Source organism: Channa argus, chromosome 20 (assembly GCF_033026475.1).
Source record: "Channa argus isolate prfri chromosome 20, Channa argus male v1.0, whole genome shotgun sequence".
Classification (NCBI taxonomy): domain Eukaryota; kingdom Metazoa; phylum Chordata; class Actinopteri; order Anabantiformes; family Channidae; genus Channa; species Channa argus.
Genome location: NC_090216.1, coordinates 958,121 through 978,097, shown reverse-complemented (window position 1 = coordinate 978,097; position 19,977 = coordinate 958,121). Strand labels below are relative to the sequence as shown.

Sequence of the window (19,977 nt, the reverse complement as noted above, 5' to 3'; positions counted from 1 at the left end):
AAGTTTAAATGAGAGCGAGGCTGCCGGGGATTTGTCGAGGCAGCGGAGGACTCTGGTCTTTGTATCGTCACATATGGTGTTTGGCTGCTGCATGTAAGGGGACTCTGTGATCCACTTTATCAGATTAGATTCTGTCTTAGGAGCGGAGGAGGGAGACTTCTCTCTAATTTACTGAGTCTCTGTCTTTCTCTTCACAGTTTCACGATTTGACATGAAATCTAATAATATTACAGATTTATTACAAATAATATTACTATTTGAGTCTTTCACCTCCTTTCCTTCTTTGGTTTTCCTTCCATGCTTCCTCCCCCTTTTTTTTCTCCCTTGTTTCCTTTCCTGTCCTCTCTTCTCATCTCTCATCACTTTCTCCTTTTTCTTCCCACCTGTTTCCTCTCATCACCTATTTTCCTTTAATCTCATTTCCTTTTGATTGTTTCCTTTCCCCTCCTCTCCTTGATTTTTCTTCTCTCCTTGCTTCCTTTCCTTTTTCCTATCATCTCCCTGTTTCCTTTATCTTTTGTTCTTGTTTCCTTTCCCGTCCTCACTTTTCCTCTCCTTGTCTTTCCTCTCCTCTTCTCCTTGTTTCCTCTCCTCTCATTCTAGTTTTCTCTCCTCTCCCCTCCTTGCCCCCCCTCCCTTTTTGCAGGATTTGTTTTCCTCCTGCTCTATAGCACATGAGGTTCAATGTGACCAGGCTGCTGGGGGGAGAAGGGGGAAGAGGAGGGAGGAGAGAGGAGGACACGGCGGCCTCTGATTGGACAAAAGTAGGTCAGGCCAGCCCACTCATGTGACCCAGCATTCCTCTGTGCAGCAGCTCAGTGAGTGTGTGAGTAAGGATCAAAAATAAAGGAACCAGTAAGAAAACAAAGTGTGTTTAAACTTATTAAAGGTGTGTTATGTTTTTATGCTCATTATGACATCATCACCATGACAAACACAGTGAAAACACTACAGGACAATACAGAGATGGATGTGTTTGTGGATCTTAGTGACGTTTAGGTTCATCAGCATTCAAATAACTTTAAAAAAGAAATTAAATGTAATGTGTGGGTCTGCAGAATGTTGATGCTCTTGTCATGTGGTTCAGTTGCAGTATTTAAAATTATTATTCTTATTTGATGTTTATGATGATGTGGACAGCAGACAGCTGTTTGTCCTGACATGGTTACTGAAACTGAACCTGATTATTTCGATGTCACATGGACGGTGATGTTCGTTCTGTGGTTTCCAGGCTGATTTCCTGCCCTAAAACTAGTTACGAGATGGAGAATTGGGTGAAATACTTTTCATCCAACGTGGATGAAAAGTATTTCACCTTTTTCTCCATCAAACAGTAAAGAGTTCAGGTGTTTGCACCAGTTCTGCCAAAGTAAAACTGTGCACAGGTCAGGGGCCTCACAGGTCAGGGGGGCCCTGGACCAGATACAGCTCAGATGAAGATACAGCAGTCTGGTGGTCTGGTTGGGGTGGGGGTGGTGGGGACTTTTACCTGCCTGTGGCCAGCGACCCATTTTTTCATAACCCGTCCATGTTTGTCAGAGGGTTAGAAAATCCTGCTCTGATGCTGTATTGAGCGCTGTCAAGAGGGAGGGAGGGGGAGGGAGGGGTGTGGAGAGGGAGAGGCGGGAGTTTGGCTCCCGGTTTCACGTCAGCAGCCCTCCGTCCTCACACATGGGATCCGGATCGGTCTGTCCGCCTCCTGCAGCCCGGTCTGCCACAGCTCTTGTTTTTACTCTCACACACTTTTATTCTAAAAGCTTCACCTGCGCGTATCCCCCCCATGTAGCTACAGAGCAGAGGACTCCCACCACCTCAGCCTTTTCTGCCTGATTTCATTGCTCAAAGTGTTGGTTTCTGCGTTGCTTTGCTTGGTTGGATCCTCGGCTCCCAATGCAAGGAGGCGTGATGGAGAAAATGTGCCGACATCCCATCCCGCTCAATCCAAGTTTTCTGCCTCCGGCGACGCACGGGGTGCTCAAGTCTCTGCTGGAGAACCCGATGAAGCTGCCGCTGCATCATGAAGGTGAAGTTACTGTGTCAGTGTTAGTTTTATGTGTGCGTTAGAGCCATAATCACGATCAGTGTTTCTCTGCGCCTTCAATATTCTCCAGCTGTGCGTAAAGGAGGCTGCGCTGTCCGTGCGCCGTGAATTCTGCGCCTCCCGCAAAAACTTTTCAGAGCAGGGAGGGTGTTCACGAGCTGCCGGACAGACCAGAAATATCAGTTTCTGTCATCACTAGGAACGAGCAATGATTAAAGTAATGTAAGAGATTTGGACATCTGATGTTTGTCAGATGTCATCAGACATCGTATTATTTAAGGAAACATAATAAGAGCGGGTCACACTCAGAATGACAGAGTGAGAGTAAATAGAGTTACTGCTTTAACAATGATGCAAATAAGGAACAAGCTTGTCCACCGTTTCTTTGGGTCTTTGAATCCAACATGTGCACTGTAATTAACACAGCTACTAAGAAATTAAAAAAAATAAAACTCATCCGTGAGCTCTGATCCATGTTAGGAAACATTTTGAAGCTGATTTAAAAATGTTGTCATCATGTGCAGAAATGACCCAACGCTGTCTTTTACATATCACCTTCCTACATAACTAAAGCACAAACACAAATACATTTGGAAACATTAGTAGAAAAACATTAGAAAAATTTTCCCAGACAAAAAATCTTAAATGCAGAAGATCCTGTTTCTCGGAATGCAGTGTACTTACAGTTCTTACAGTTGTGCTTAGATTGTCACAGTACATTGTTAACATTAGAAAAACACTGTGGTCTAAACTGAAAAGATTTAGACGTATGTACTTCAATTTTTCTTTAACTCACCTAGGAGAAGACAGAGTGGACAGATGGGTCAGCAAAGCCTGAAACAGGAGACCCAGTGTTCCTGTTTCTGTTTTCTATCAACAGTTGAAGTTTCTTTTACTTTATGTAACTAATTAGTAGGATTGTGTCCTAACTACTGTGTCTCTGAGAGCTCACAGCATTGCAAATAGACAAAACTCAAGCAAATTAAAAAGCGTGTTTCTTAATACTGCACCTGTGTATTCAAATCGATGAATTCATTTTTTTTAATTAGCTTGTGTTTTGTCTATTTGCAGTGCTGTGAGCTCTCAGAGACACCAAAGTAGTTTTTGTATCTCAGCTTTACCAAACTTTAACCTTAGATGTGGAAATTGTAAAAAATAAAAAAATCATTTGAATCACTCAGTGACACTGGTGTTGTCTTGCAGATGGAGGATGTGAGATCAGAAAAGTGCTGTGTTGTAGGGGGATGAGAAATTTTTTGTAGTTTAGTTTGGAACCTTGTATCAGTTGTTTGCTTGTGCATGTACAGAAAGAGCTATGGATGCAAAGAGAACATTCTGAATATCAGAATATCTTCTATCACCAAGCCAGTCAGAAAGTCCAGAGAGCACATTATAATCTGTAACCCTGAACCTGAAGCATTTTCTTTTTGGGTTAGTACTGACCGAATCCTACTGTTGTCCTTCGCAGCTTTCAGCAAGGAGCAGGAGAAGGAGAAGAACTTGGAGGAGGAGCGCAGTGCTCCCCAGTCGGCCTTCCTGGGCCCTACACTGTGGGACAAGACTCTGCCCTATGACGGAGACACCTTCCAGCTGGAGTACATGGACCTGGAAGAGTTCCTGTCAGAGAACGGCATCCCCTCCAGCCCCTCCCACCACCGCCATGACCAGCATCAACCACATGCTCCACAACGTCAGCCGCCGATCATGCCGACGGCACCACCCACGCCGGCGCCCTCGGTGATGGACCTCAGCAACCATGCCTCCACCTCCGTACACACGAGCGTCGTCTCCCCGAACTGTCTGCACAGTAGCCCGGCAAGAGCAGGTAACACAACGATGGGCACGGTTGTGTACTGTTTTACCTTCTTTACGTTATCAACAAGTGGTTGGTTCACAGGGATGACAAATGAAAATCTGTGACTCAGTTTTGTTGAGATGAAAATCGTCTTAACAGCCCTTCAAAGTCTTTAAATTACCCTAGTTATTTAGTTTTAGGTAAATATTAAGCAGGGTGTCATCAGCATAGCTGTGAACAGAAACAGAAAAGGTCTGAGGATGGATTCATTCATCTCCACAATGACAATAAAACACTGTCAGTAGGAGAAAAAGTAAGTTACCACCAGACTAATCCATCACTATCAAGTTTGTACTTTTGACTAAAGGAGGACGCAGAGTTGTTAGTGGGATCACGTCCCGACTGTCAGGTGACCAAATCGAGAAATCATTCACAGAAACTAAATAAAATACTTCGACAATTGTTCGTGTAACAATTGAACCTCAGCTTTCTCTTTGCATGTGATCCCACTGTCCTGCAGTAATCATGTGTTTGTGTTGTGCTTTACTCTGCTCAACAAAGAGCACAAAGTTTCAAACGTCGACCTGAGCAGCACAGACTTGCAGCACATATTGGTAATGACTGAGGGGAAAAAACATCCAGCTCAGGAGCCAGGAGTGATGGCAGTGTCGAATTCATCACCTCGACAGATGCGTGTGTGTTTGTGTGTGTGGGTGTGTGCTTGTGTACCAACATGTGTTGTGTGCGTGTGAAGGCGACTACTTCCTCTTTAACTCGTTTACTTGCGCATGTTTGTAGAAAATGAGCAGCCTTTACACACAGCATGCAGAGACATGTGACTCTGCATGCTGTGTGTGTGTGTGTGTGTGTGTGTGTGTGTGTGTGTGCCTGTCCCTGCATGAGATCAGTGTTTTAAGAACATAGTGTTCTCTGGAGAAGTAGGCCAGGGGGCGGCAACCCTCACATCCACACACGAGTTTCCAACTCCGTTTACATTCACATCAGCTAATAATCCCCACACACGCACACACAGGGCTGCTGGGTCTGGGATCCTGTTTCTGGCTCAGAGTACGGTTGACGTCGTGAAGCCGGCTGCAGACGTTTCAGTACTAAAGCTCATATTGTAAAGAAACCACACATAAGTCCCATAAAAGAACTGTGCTCTAATAACAGTTTGTGTGTAGTCACCAAGTTACCAACAATGACTGGAACACTTTAAAGTCCCAGTGTCAAACTCTGCACATACATTTTTCTGCTCAAACACACAAAGTACTAATAACCACAGGTTGTTGACTGGAGACGGACTTTATTTATCTCCATTTAAAAAAAACCCTGAACATTAAAATGGTCTGAACCATCAACCACAGCTTGATTAGACACATCGAGAGCATGAAAGAAAGAAAAGAAAGATGAACAAGCTCAAGTGAAGACTGACTGTTCTTCACTTTTTAAGCATTGATGCAGTTTCTCATGAGTCTTATGGACCATGTTTCACACACGTTCTTTCATGACTCTGCACATCAGCAAACTGTAGCTTCAGGCCTGTTGATACCAGCTTTAATCTGCTGCTCTCGGCTCTAAATATAGCAGAGTAATCTATGGCATAATCTGGCATATTTGTACACATGGCCCCATGACTGCACTTCAGATAAGGAGGCTGGAGTGGCTGGGGATAGCCAGGGTTCACCAGGGTTCACCAGGGTTCACCAGGTAACGATAAACAAACTGACAGAGGGACTAAAGAAGCACAAACATCTTCATCTGGTCTTTAGCTGGACTCCCTGCACAACCAAATGTCCTACTTCTTCCTACCTTCAAGTTCATTTACTCTCTAAAAATGTCACTGTGATCTCATAGTAAAACAAATCCTGGAGTTTGCACAGGCCTGAAGAAGTAAAAGTATCACATATTAAATGTACAAATAAGACAATTTGGGCCAAATTAACAATAGAAAGCCCCATCAGTACTTTATGTACTGACGCCTGCTTTCTACAGAAAAACACATCAGAGTTGATTTTATTTAACATATTAATTTACTTTATGATATTGAAATAATACTGCACTTTTTACAGTGACATACGAAACTCAAAAGTATCTTAATAAACATTTCTCTAGGAGCCTTCTGCAGTTTTATCCACATCTCCATCTCCAATCAGTTAATCGTGGCACCTCCTTTTTGGATAAAAGTTTGCTTTAAAGTAACATTTACTTAGTGCGTCATGATCTAATCAGTTCATCCTGGTGGACGTTTGTGCCAGATGTAATGAAATTCACTCCAGGTGTTAAACTTATACTAAACATCAGGTGTTGGTGCTTTTTACACAAACTGTTCCTCCCAAAAAAGGGAGAAGCAAAAGAAAAGGGGGGGGGGACTTGTCTGAAATAGACTTTCGTGCAAAGTGTGTATTTGTAATTCAGTATTTGTGTTGCTTTTACCCAAGTGGACACAACCTTTCACTTTACTACTTTTAGCTTTAGGCACCTTGGCAGTTCTTGCTGAAATAAAAATGTACACAGTCCAAAGGTTGTTTATAGACAGCTTCTCTTCTTCTTTTGGAAAAAAGTCAAATCTCAACAAATGATCCTTATACTTCCCCTCAAACATCTCTGCACTTCCTGCAACTGTGACCAATCAGAGAGTGTCTACCACTCAGAAACTCACGCAGCATAAGCAGACGTCTAAGTTTGGCAGATTAAAAGCACAGGCAGATTAGTCATGGAAAATGGAAAATGAGCGATTTTTCCTTTTGTTGCCATCTGCAAAACCTGTTGCACATGTGCACATCACGATGGTGATGCTGAAATGATGTCGTGCAGTTCAAACTGCAAGAAGGTCAGTCAGAGCTCCAAGAGTTTGTCCTCGCAAGTGCACGTGTCTGTGTAACATTACCTGCAGCTCCAGAGATGAGGGATGAACTTGGCTCAATGGGAAACATCAGGAACTGCAGCCCAGCGACTCACACACACACACACACACGTTTCAGGACATCTGTCAGCATCACGTTTATGGCAGCAAGACACATCATGTGCTGTTGTTCAGCTGCCACCTGCTCCTGCACATAAGACACCACCCAGCTGCCTTCGGGTTACAGTCACATAGTTGGAAAATTCAGCCTGGTGTTTACCTGTTACTCACCAGCTGGTTGGGTAAATGTCTCTTATCAGTAAAAACCAAAAGCAGCTTGTGCACAGTGATCAAGTTTGGCTCAGGTAAACGTGTGAGGAAGACGCCTGAGGAAGCTGCCTAAGTCAACAAGATGCCTCTAACGAAAGCGACCCAGTGTGTGGAAGTAGCTTCTGTTGCTGATCCCCACTGGAAACTTTTAGTGTAAAAGTGCAGCTTTCTGTTGGTGTGTTTCACTGCAGATTTTTCTGAAGTGAGATCTCGTTCTCTGATCTCAGATGAAAAAGCATGAAATTTAGTAAATGTTTCGCATTTGCGCTGGAACAAAAAGTCGAATTACTTTAGTTCATTGACTCATAGATTATTGCAATTACGGCTGCAGCTGGAGTTCACACAGTCTCCTGGGTGACATTAGAACAGCAGAATCAAAGCTAAAATCTCAAACCGCACCCTCACCCCACCCATCTGAACCTGGACCTTTATGGTCTCCTGTGAGACAGCACAGACACACCTGGCCCCAACCTGAGGGTGGCGAGCTCTGTTTTGGTTTGGGTGGTTTGGTGGCTGAACTTTAGCTTCAGTAATCAGATATTCAGATTTTATCAGAGCTGCAGGAAAACTGACAGAAGCTTATTGTTGGGAGGCAGCAGAAAGAGAAGGACACAGGAAGATGAGTTTGTCCACAGGTCACAGGTTTCAATTTAATATGCTGATGTATGTTCTTAAAATGTGAAATTATACAAACATTTTTGTACGTTTGTGTAAAACATAGAGTGGTTGATGTGTGGAAAAACTTATAACTTTACACGTCTCACCTACACGGACAAAAGTTTGAAGTAAAAGTCCTTTAGCGGAGCTCAGTGCATTTTCAGAGAATAATGACTGTTTTGAAACGGTGCAGAGACATAGCATTGAAACGTGAAGCAGTTCTGACAGTAGGCGCCAGTCTTCGTCTGTGATCATGTGTTAATGAAGACAGTTACATAACGTCTGTGTCTGCACAGACAAAGACAAGCAGCTGAGACTCACTGAGAACTGGCACTTTGACCACAAATCAGTGCTGGACTCCAGACCAGGCGCTGCTTTGTTCTTAGTCTGATGTGTTGCTGGACGGAATAATGGAAACACCTTTCAGTCTCATGCAGTGCAGTCCAGCAGCAGCAGGCTGCAGCCTCCACAATGATCTGAAGCAGCACCTCAGTAACACTGAAGAACGAGGTTGGATCCATAAACGAACACCTTAGTGTGAGACGCTAGTGGTAATATTTGCTGTTTATATGGCAGATTAGTTCAAATGAGCAAAACCACCACGAAGAAGAAAGAGATTGTTAACACAATGACCAAAAACGGACACATGAAGGTCAAAAATAGACAAAATGTACCCGCATAGAACAACACACTAATGATAACTAATTGTAAATAAATAAATATAAAAGACAGACAGTGACCAGAAATATATGGCGAATGACTCTAAAAGGTAAAAATGACAAACAACAGCCACTTACCGACCAAAAAAGAGACAAGGAAAGACAGATGAAGACACTAAATATCATCATTGTCCTCTGCAAAGCTGGGATCTGGTGATAGATGGATTGACATGAATTCATATTTTCTTGTTTTCACAAGCCCCCATCAGCAGCTGCAGCTTGTTGGTTACACAGTCACATTTTCATGATGAAACACTTCCTGTTTGTCGTGTGAACCTACACACACTCACACAGACCTACAAACTAGAACTGATCCAGGTCCGTCTGCCTCCACCTGCTGGCTGCTGCCTCTCACTGCACCAACAGTGACTGATTTACTCCACTACTGATGGTCGTCCTGTACTTTTTATTCACTACATGTATCTGACAGCTGTGATAACACTGAGGTTCAGATTAGCAACAAACATTATGACGCTTTATTAATCACTGATCGTAATAAGTTTGGATTCACAAACTACAGAATTAAATATGAATTATTGTGATGAACGATGCATAAATAATCCAATTACAGAACACATTATTCTAAAAACACATCACTGTATAAAGAGTACATTTTCTTCATAGTGCTTTTTGAAATTTTTAGTTAGAATAACTTTTAATCTTTACTAAAAAAAAAAAAGTAGCATTACGCAGACATAGACCTGCAAATAAAATATTACTTAAGTACAAAATTATTGATTTTTATTTCATCACTTTAATTTCGCAGCTGGAAATGATGGAGCAGATTTTAACGACCTTATCCACTGTTTTAATTATCACATATCCTGAATCTAATAATTACAATGCGAAGTACTTCACGTAGTGAAGTAAAGTCTCATCATTATTCCGTATTTAATTATGTTAACCTGATTCTGAAAAGTAAAAACTTTGAGTCAATTTACTTTGTTACTTTCCTGCAGTGGAATTGTGGGTTATTCCCAACTCTGCTCCTCCGGGACCTCAGGGATAATTTTCGAGCTTTTTCCACTTCCCATTGCTGATCACCTGGATCAGGTATGTTCACTCAACTAGAAGCTGTAAGTCACCATCTCAGACCAGGGTGGGAGAGAGGAAACAACATGCTCTGACTTCTGATTGACTGAACACACCTGACCCAGAGACACTTACAGTATCTGGGCAGAGTTCTCTGAGGAGCAGGAATCCCTGACATAAAGTGTAAAAGTACTTGTAGAACTGTCCGGTCCAGAGTACTATGGGTCCATATTGTAAAGTACAGCAGTGTCCATCATCACAGGTCTGGAGCTGCAAAGTCATGAGGCTTCAGAAACAGCAGCTTTCACACGTGTCCTGAACTTAAAGAAAGTCCTGCTCTGTTTTTTTCCATGGTGTAAGTGAACACACCACCAAGGCTGCTCATGTCTGTTTTCCAGTGTCTGACACACACACACACACTCACACACACTCACTCACTCACTCTGTTTTCGTCCTCCAGGCCTCCCCAGCTCCAGAAACACTCCCAGCCCCATCGACCCGGACTCCATCCAGGTTCCAGTCGGATACGAGCCCGACCCTGCGGATCTGGCTCTGTCCAGTGTGCCGGGCCAGGAGATGTTCGACCCCCGCAAGCGCAAGTTCTCGGCCGAGGAGCTGAAACCGCAGCCGATGATCAAGAAAGCTCGCAAGGTCTTCATCACCGAAGATCTGAAGGTAATTTGGAGCTGGTTCTGTTGAAGCTGAGCTGTTTTACAAAAGAGACAAAACTTGAAGCGAGGCTAGACGAGGTCCAGTCAGCAGCTTTCGGGGCATCAGTCAGTTTCTGTTGGTTCTCAGCCTCTAAAACATGTTGACCCAGTACCAGAGTTTAAAATGGGACAACCTCAGCACGAGCAGCTGGGCCCAGTCCTGCAAGTATCACAGGGAGACAGAAGAAACAGAAAGATTCACATTCTGTGACTGTGGAGGAACATGAGACAGCTCACACACCAGACATTTATGGACAAAGGTTCCATCAGCAAAAACACGTTTAGAGCACGTTTAAAGTGAAATCAGGACAATGAACGATTTCAAACCAAGATAACACGGAGGAAACGAGGAAAACAATTAAAATGTAGTTGAAACAAATGCAGGAAGCATAAAACCAATGCTCTGAGGTGGAGTTTGATATTTAAGTTCAATTTCACTTTAAAACATTCTGGCTTATGAATTAAAAAAAGGGCAAAGCAAAAAGAAAAAGTGAAATTTGCTGGTGCAGTACACAAAGTTCATGCAGGCAGACGGAGCCATTAGTGCTGATTAGAGTCCGGCAGCGGGCAGAGACGTGGACTCGCCGTCCGTCAGCAGCCTCCACTGTCTCTGCTCCCATTGGCTGAGAGCTCCTGGTTAAGAGGCTTAGATCAGAGTGAATGAGGGAGCTCTGCTCTTCACTGTGAGGTCAAGCCGAGAGGATTTAGCTTTTAATTTGGTCAAATAAAAGTGGCCAAAGGCTGATTGTGAAAGCAGCTTCAGACCTTTCTCTCATATGTTTGACTCACTGCACCTCCTGTCTCATAAGGTCAAGTGTGTGATGGTGCAGGGACTGCAGGGCATCAGAATCTGCCCGAGAAATATCAGGTTTTAAAGAAGTGACTCAGGAACAGTTTGAGCTCAATTGGTTTTCATTTCAACCAGCTCTGAAAATCAATAAATGTGTGAGTGTCCCCCCCAGTGTAGCTCACTGTGTGTATGGGACAGGAAAACTTCAGAACTTGTCATTCCGCGATAGTTCACAGTAAAAGTCACCTGGTAACAGCTGATTGGGCTCAAAGCTGATGTTCTGAGTATAAATAGGCAGGACAGGCTAAGATCTGAGGACAGGAGTCCAGTCATGTTTCCGTCTCGTGTCCTCCCTCACCTTTCTTACTTTGAAGTAATTTCCTTTTTTCTCTTCTCTCCTCCTTTGTGTCCTTCGAGCAGGATGACAAATACTGGGCCCGGCGCAGGAAGAACAACTTGGCGGCCAAACGGTCCCGGGACGCAAGGCGGCTCAAAGAAAACCAGATCGCCATCCGGGCCGGCTTCCTGGAGAAGGAGAACTCAGCTTTGAGGCAGGAGGTGGCCGACCTGAGGAAAGAGCTCGGACGCACCAAGAACATTCTGGCCAAGTACGAGGGGCAGCACGGACCGCTGTGAAGACGCTCACACACACACACACACACACACACTCTGTCCTCACAGCTCGGCTCACAGAAGGTGACATCTTTGGCTCTTAACTGCTCAGTTTCACTGGAGCTCTGTAGCCAGGTGACCACAAGTCAGGCTTAAGACAAAAGCATGTCTCCTTTCTGAGCCTGGACTATTTCCAAGCATCATCTCTAATGGCTTTGTAATATTCCTTTATACCTGTTTCTATGGCAACTGTCTCCAAGTGGCTGCTTCAAAATGGGCGATCGCCACCTGATGTGAGTCGAGGCTGTTGTTCGGAGTGATCACACACACACACACACACACACACACACACACCAGTCAGGATGCCTCTGTGGCTGTGAACTCTCCTCATGGACAAACCCCTACTGCATTGACCCGACTGTCACCTGACCTTTGACCCCCCCCACTTGTACATAACCTGCCTTTGTCCCACTCCTGCTGACTCTGTATATGAATGTGCGCTGCTTCCTGACGCTCTCGTAATGGTCAGTCAGGATCTGTTCTCTTGCTTCAGTGGGTTTTTCTATCACACCTGGTTCAGGCCTTTCTGGGCGCTGCACACTGTATGTATGGAAATGAAAATATACCAAAACATAGAAAGTACTACCTGATGTATGCCAAAAAAGTACTTAATATATGAACTATTTTTTTACAATCCCAACATTTGTGTGAACTGAAACGTGTACATGCCCAAATCTGCTGGTTATGAGGCTAAATTAGCATCAGAGAGCGAAACCCCTACACTGCTGCTCCACACCCCACAGGAAGCTGTGATGTAACATCATCAGTAACATCGAAGTAGTTTCAGTCAATCTCAAAACGATAAGAAACAATAAGAAATTTATTTTAAAATAAATTGACAAAAATATTGTAACTTGAATCCAAAGCAACATTTTATGTGACAGATCATTTCAGGATCTGCAGCCAACAGGAGACTATTTGAATCCTGGGGCAACAATGTGCACGTGCAAGTTTGGAACCGTTTCGAGCATTTTCCTGCAGGGTGGGGATTTCTCACGTTTCACAGGCAGCAGACTTGGGTTCGGTTCCTGCCTCGAGTCTGTCTTCTCTGGACGAAATGGTGACTGGTTGAAAACATTTCCTCAGTTTCTTTCTTTCAGACTCTTTCCACCACCTGGGTCCTGTCCCAACACAGTAGGCTTCAGTCACAGTTTAAGACGCTTCAATCTGTTCATTCCAGTGGAAGGATTTTTAGTGCACAGACATCCTCAGAGTCCAAATTGAAGGACGCTGTAGCTTTTTATCTGGACACAGGACACAGGAGGACAGACTCAGACTCTGGTTACCCAGTTTGATCAGATCTTACACCAAAGACACAGAAAAACTTCTTAGCCTAGTGGGCACAGGTACATGGACTCCCTGAAGCACAGAAAGACTCAAGATGATCACAGACAGACTCTGAAACCACAAATAAAGACAAAATGACCATAAAAAGACTCAAAGCCATTAGAAAGAGATTTAAAAAGACAACAGAGACTCTAAAAACCAGACAGACCCAAAGACCTCCATACAGATAAACCAAAATCAAATCAGCTCTTTGATAAGCGAAGAGCTTCCAAACCCACAACCTGACCCTTAAGTGGTTTTGTCAGAACATAGGACCCCCCCAGACCCCCACTTGAAAATCTGTAGACTGTCAGTACTGAACAAAGACCCTATAACTACTACAAGGACACTCAGTCCCTCAAGAAAGGACTCTAACTGACACAAGGGAGCCTGTTGCTCCTCTGTAGATCAGGGACCAGAACTCTCCCCAACCTCCCGAGAAGTTACAGTAGCTCGGAGCTTTCGTGGAAGGAAGTGGACTGACAGCAGCTGCTCCGCCCCCAAATGTCTCCACTTCAGTCCTGAGCTGAGACCTAAATTTCTGCGGCTAAAAGACGACAGGACCCAGATGTCAACTAAAGATGGAAGTGGCCCCAGTTGTTTTTTTGGAGCTCAGAGGGGTCCTCCTTACTGTGTGGACAAAGGGTTTGATTTAGTCTAGAAACCGAATGTGATGGTTCTTTGTCCTGTGAGGACGTCCCCGGTGGCCAAGTGAGACATCGAAGCAGTGGCGTCAGCTTTTTCACAGAATCCAGTATAAAGGTTTATTGACATATTAAAGGTTTTAATGTTTCTACAGAGACGTTCTTCTTCTTTTTGTACAGTCTGTTTCCTGTGTATTTTGGACAGGGTTACACATACAGTAGTAGTACATTCACCAAATCACACGGCCCCAGCACTCGGGCCGTGCATGGGCATTATGGGACTCCTCCAAGTTTCCTTTAGGGTCCCGACCGTCTCCTCCCTGCGTAGGTGAAATACCTCAGACTCTGCAGCTCAGGTGCTTCACTTGTCCACCTCTGTACAGATGCTTTGTATAGTTCCACAGCTGGTTGTGACCTAGAGGAATGTAACCCCCCCCCCCCCCAACATGAAGCACTTCTCTTTAGTTTTTCTTTGGTTTGCTGTGTGATTTTTCTCTCTCTCTGCATCCTGATGTTTGACTCTGTGTCCAAAGATATTTTCCTACATTTGTCTTGGATTAACTTTCCCATGATCAAATTAACCAATAAAGAAAAGGTAAAGTCAGTTTTTTTTGTTCTTTCATGAAGCAGCAGGTGAAGAAAACTGTGAAAAACTGAAAGAAAATAATGTGAAAGGATTGATTTCTGATAAAGTCTTGTTACAGTCATCCAGAAATAATACAAATAATAATAATTCACCTTCACTGACCAACAAAAGGACCTGTTACTAGTTATGTGTGACCGAGCGCTGTTTTATACGTTTAGAGACAAAACGAGCAGGAGACAGGTGCCTACAGTAGTAAATCCTACAACATGTTTAATAAACCTTCAGGCTGATAATTGAACCAGTTTCTGTAAGTTTTGCTTGTATGTGTACATCTTTGCAAATCTCTGCTCAAACTCCACTCTGAGCAGAAAAGTGACAACAACAAGGAGAAGTGAATCGCGTGCAGGACATCAGTTGGATTGGACCGGATCAGCCACAACATTAATACCAGCTTCTGGTTTAAGTATGAAAATACAATGACTGGTAAATGCTGAAGCTAACACCTGTCAGCCAAGCAAAATGAACATACAGAAGATCGGTTACAAGTACATTTTAATAAATTCTTTAACTAAAAGTTCTGCTAAAAGTAGGGGTGGAAAAAATTGACCTTAAGTACAAAAGAAAACTAGGTATTTTAAATAGTGTTAGTATGAGGTCTGGTCCAGATTTATTTGACAAACTCAAAGGTGAAATATTTGTCCAAGAATTGTTAAAACTACAGTGAGATGATTTTACCACCTTATGTACTGACAGATACTTCATCCACAGTAATACATCAATATTTATTCAGCAGATTTGTTTTTGTTAAGAATTTACAAAAAGTACGATAACTAGTAATTCAATCTCTATCTGTACAAGTACCTCAAAAGTGAGTAACTTGAGTAAAGAACAGAATGTAAGACGTGAATTAAGTTTCACTGTATAATATTATACAGTATGTACAGTACAACAGAAACTATGATACACTTGGTTACTGCTCCGTTAGCAGTAATGTTGTACTGATACTGCAGACATTTACTACTTACTGATGTGCAACAACAGGCCAAAGGTTTGGGGACAGTTGAGAGTCTGCAGTCACGATGAGACTGTGCTGCTTCCACAGCAGATGTTTGTCCAGCTGTGGGTGGGATGGGGTCTACGCCCACTGCGACATCAGTGCATTAGTCCAACGTCCAACACTGATGCTTGTGCTCTTTACACTTGGCCACATTTCATTTGTTGGACACATTTTATCCCTAAACATAAAAATGCATCAACAAACACACAAAGCAGAGTCTGTGTGATGATCAAGTACAGTCCGGTGGGGACCAGCAGGGAGCAGCAGCTCCACACAGCAGCAGCAAAACCAGCTTCAGCTGGAAAATAAATTATTTTTCTTCTTTCAGTGATTGGTTCTTTAATTCAAAAGGGGGCCGGAGGGAGTTTGTGGTGAATGAGGGAAAAATATTGCTTCATATTTCCAGCCCACATGTGACTTGAAGTTAAAAATGGGACCATCCTCATGTCTCCACCAGATGGCCCCACAGTTTCAGGAAGGGTTCTTGCTCCTCCTGCACACCTGTTGAACCACACCTGTCCTGGATTCCTTGTTTAGCCTCAGTTTATTATCCCCACCCACTTTCTTCTCTGCCTCTTCAGCAGAAGTGTGATGATGCTGTTGCTCTTCAGCTGATTTCAGTCATGCTGCAGCATTGTTTGTCTCTTCATGTTAAAGCTCCACCACACACTTCATGGCTTTTGAAGGTTTTTATTGACTTGACTCACTGGAAAATTTCAATCCGACAGCAGCAGCTGCACAGAGGGCGGCAAATAATTTGATTTATTTAGTGATTGTTTTCATTTACCCGCAATTTATTTTATTGTTGTAATCATGTAGCTGTGCGGGGGGGGGGGGGGGGGGGGTGCTGGAAGGGGATTATGTGTTCCTGGGAAAAGCATTTCCTGCTTCACTGATACACACAGTTAATAAGCTACAAAAGCTTCCTCCACTTTGTCTCTGCGTTCCCTTAAAGTCAGGAGAGTCAGGACTGGGGGGGACACAAAGTCACAGCAGAGCTCCACCAAAACAAGAAAAAAGGTGCATTTACTTCACGAACAGTAACATCTGTGCAGGACCAGAACCATGTCTGGACCTTTTTAAATGTCTGATGAGTCCAGAAGAGAAGCAGCTGGAACCGACTGTGACCATCTCTGTCCAACTTACTTTAATCAGTCATGATGTTCTACAAATAAAATGATGATCAGCTTAACAAGTGTGTCTCCATCACATCCAATACGTCTACAAATACTCAGTCACAGCATGTGAAGTAGACAAAGATAAAACCTCAAACCTATTTTCCTGACTGTCCGACCACTGCATCCCAGTGTGTGGACGACACACACACGCACATGTCTGCTGTGTGAACCTCCGTGACGCTTCAATAAGTTGGAATTGTTGTTATGTAACACCATTTTCTCAAAGTGAAAGAGCAGATCAGAATGTTCTGCTAATCCCACGAGTCCCCACTGGACCACGGGGACAGCAGAGGAGGTTTTAGAGTGATGTCTGCGAAGACCATCAAACAGTCACAGTTATATAAAACTGCAGAGTGATGATTTGTTATGTCTAGTTAGACTAGTTATGTCTCTATGCAGAAAATACAGAGTTTCACACCACTCGAAAGGTTTTAACTTGTTTAAGGACCTCGACTCTCAGCCCACAGTATCACTGTTTTGTTTTGTTATGACAAAAAGTGATGGAGAACGTGAGAGGAACAAAGCCACAAACAGCCTGTCCACTGCTGATCCCAGATCAGGTTTAGCCAGTCAAAAACTGGAAGACACCATCTCAGGTGAGGGTGGGAGGAGGAAGACAAAGTCAGCTGGTATCTTCCAGCTTCTAATTGACTGAACACACCTGCTGCAGGTAATCGGCAGTGGGAAGGGCAGAGGTCCTTGAGGACCAAATGACAGTTAGAGCTGTGAACCTGATGAAGCCAGTGCATAGACCTGACCAGTGGTGTGACCGTGGTCTTTTTTAGTTGAACTAAAATGAGACTCGCTGCTGCATTTTGGATCATCTGGACAGGTTTTACTGCAGTACAGAGGAAAGACCAGTGTCTGCACAACAACCCAGGATCCATGTTCAGAAAGGTAGGCTATGATCCTTCTGATGGGGGTGTGGTCAGAAAGACATGCTGGTGTGTTCAGGATTGAGAAAACAGCAGTAAACACAGGCTGGAGTTTGGAAGGTGTTTGAATCTAGTGAGACGGCGGAATGTGCCAAAACATGGACCTCCAGTACGACTGGGACTGTGTGGAGGCCAGCAGGGACTGGGGAGGGGGGAACGTTTCCAACTGGGAGTTTGACTGAAGGATGAAAAGAGTCAGAAACATGAGTCCAATTCATCCGATTATCTTTATTTAAAAGAAAACTTCCTCCATTTTGAAAACTGATGTTTTGGCTCAACAAAACAAGATTTTTCTGAGTTCCACCGACATCTGATGAAAAAAACGCAAAACCCAATGTTGTGAAGTTGACTATGCAGAATTTCTTTTTTTAATTATTCTCACCTTGAAAATGTCCTTTATGTCTCTATGTACAGCAGCTCCTGAAACACACAGTTAAAGGGCGAATTCATCAATTTTCAACTTGCTTTCTATGGCTTTAGTTTGGGCTGTAAATGTACAATAATTAATTTAAACTTCCCTCTGACTTCTCTATATTAAAATATTTCTATTCAATATTGTGAAATCAGTTTTATGGCTTCACTTACAACTATTCAAACCAGAACCAGTGAAGTCCCCCTTTAATGGGATGAAATGGAGTCAATCGATTAGAATTTTATTGTACATGGATGAATGCAGAAATTTGAGTGAACATGAAACAAAAATAAGTATTGCTTCAACACAACTCATGAAAGTAAGTTTTTGTATTAAAAATAAAATGAAAATAAACCAGTAAGTCTGGATTTTTGTAACCACACATTTTATTAAGCAGCCTTTTAGAAATCAGCTCTTTGAAGAGAACACACCTTAAACAGGTGCTGGGTCAGACCTGGGTCAACCTGCAAACCTTCTAAGATGTGGTTTCATGTTGTGCGGGTCACGGAGTGACCACTACCCCACCAACAGAAACAGTTTCTGGTTCTAGTTGTTTTTCGGCTGTGGAAACGTGAAAAACTGTTACTGGTTCTGAACAAGCCTTGAAACATGTAGAGGAAAAATGGGTCCGAATGTTCCAGTGAAACAGAACAACTGAAATGTATTTGTTCTTTTAGTCGTGGTCATGTTCTACAGGACACAGCAGTTCATTTTGCATGTTTTATACATTTGTTTACGGGGGAATAAAATCTTAAAGCACAATTAAAAATGATGGTCACATTAACATCTCATGAAGGTCGAGAAGAATAAAACATCAGAATGTGTACATAAAGAAAATAAAGAAACTCTCACACTGGGCCGTTACAATGGACTTGGACTTGTTCTTAGTTCTGCACTGTGACCCTGAACTGTTGCAAACTCAGAGGAGCTGAGTGGGACAGCGCAAAGGTCCAAAACAGGTGGACTGGACTTTAAACAAGAGCAGGTCCTATTGGGTGAAACTAGAACTCTGCTCATCCAGACCGGCCCATTGTCCCATTGTCAGGCCCATTGTCTCCAAACAGAACACAGGTGTTGTCTCATATACATTAACATGTTCTGCCGACCTCAGGGGGGCTTTCGTCCTGTGTTGACATGTTGGACTTTGGATGTCTTTCACACAGACCTGGTGAAGTGGGACTTGATTGTTGTAAACTGGTTCAGTCAGGTTGAAGGAGGACTCGACAGCACTGTGACCATGTTCCTCACCCAGTTCTCTTCTTTAAGTCTCTGACAAAGAGACTGGTTCAGATGTCTGTCCACCTGTTCACTATTCGCTGGGCATCATGTGGGAATCAGATGGGCCGTCAGGTGATTCCTCAACGCTGTTGGCTGTTGATAACCTGAAGTTTACATAAACCCCCCCCACCCCCACCCCCACCCCCAGGGTCAAAACAAATACATCATAAATGCTCCTAATCCTGCAGCAGTCGGCACATAATCCACAAACATGAAATATGGAAAAGAAGGAGGGGGGGACGCAGCTATTGGTGGGTCGCGGAGTTGAGCTGTGCTGTTTATTTTTTTATGTAAGAGGATTTATCCTGGTGTGGGCCTCAGTGGCACGAGTCCTCTAAAGACTTTGGATCATCCGTCAAACTGTGCAACAGCCAATGAGCAGAGGGGACGGCATGACATGGGAGGAGACGAGTCTTCAGGGTCGAGGAGGATTTGACCAGTTCGGGAAGAGAGAGCATCACTTTTTACAAAGGTGCAGAATAGGAGTTTTTAAATAAAGTTTTAATAAAGTCAGAAACATGATAAAATAGGACAAGTCTTTGCTTTGCTTTGGACATTTTGAAGAAGCAGAAATATGACTGAGCATCACAGGACAAGTCTGTTAGGAGGAGAGTGTGAACTCATGTACCCAGTCAAAGTATCTCGCTCCCCAAGTGGCCACGACAGGGGTCTGCAGTCATTTTGGGTCAAAACCTGCTGCCTGTCCACACACCCAATATAATGACCCAAGATGTGATAAATGTCCTGGGTCTGTTCTTACAGCAGCCCCAAACCTGTGAGAAGATGAAGTCCCAGCTGTGTTTACCGGGTTTGTCCTGTAACACCAGGTTGGACATCAGCAGCGGAAAGATGTCACTGTGCTCACCACCTTTCTCTTTGATGGTTTTGGACATTACTTGTAGAGATAGAGGACATGTGATCAGCCAGCTGTGCTGCTCTTAACAGGACCAGTCATCTGTCCAACAGACTG

General features: G+C 43.5%; 1 protein-coding gene across 2 annotated transcripts; it reads left to right on the top strand.

The window, feature by feature from the left end:
- The first annotated feature begins 1,632 nt into the window (after positions 1–1,632).
- On the top strand, positions 1,633–14,165 carry hlfb (HLF transcription factor, PAR bZIP family member b). Of its 2 annotated transcripts, none has more exons than XM_067488166.1 (4): positions 1,633–2,023; positions 3,510–3,866; positions 9,880–10,094; positions 11,337–14,165. In XM_067488166.1, the coding sequence occupies exons 1-4, from the start codon at positions 1,891–1,893 to the stop codon at positions 11,553–11,555; spliced, it is 924 nt and encodes a 307-aa protein (XP_067344267.1). In that variant the 5' UTR covers positions 1,633–1,890; the 3' UTR covers positions 11,556–14,165. The 2 variants fall into 2 exon arrangements, with proteins under 2 accessions (XP_067344267.1, XP_067344269.1); XM_067488168.1 differs by having other exon boundaries at positions 1,636–2,023; positions 11,340–14,165.
- The last annotated feature ends 5,812 nt before the right edge of the window (positions 14,166–19,977 follow it).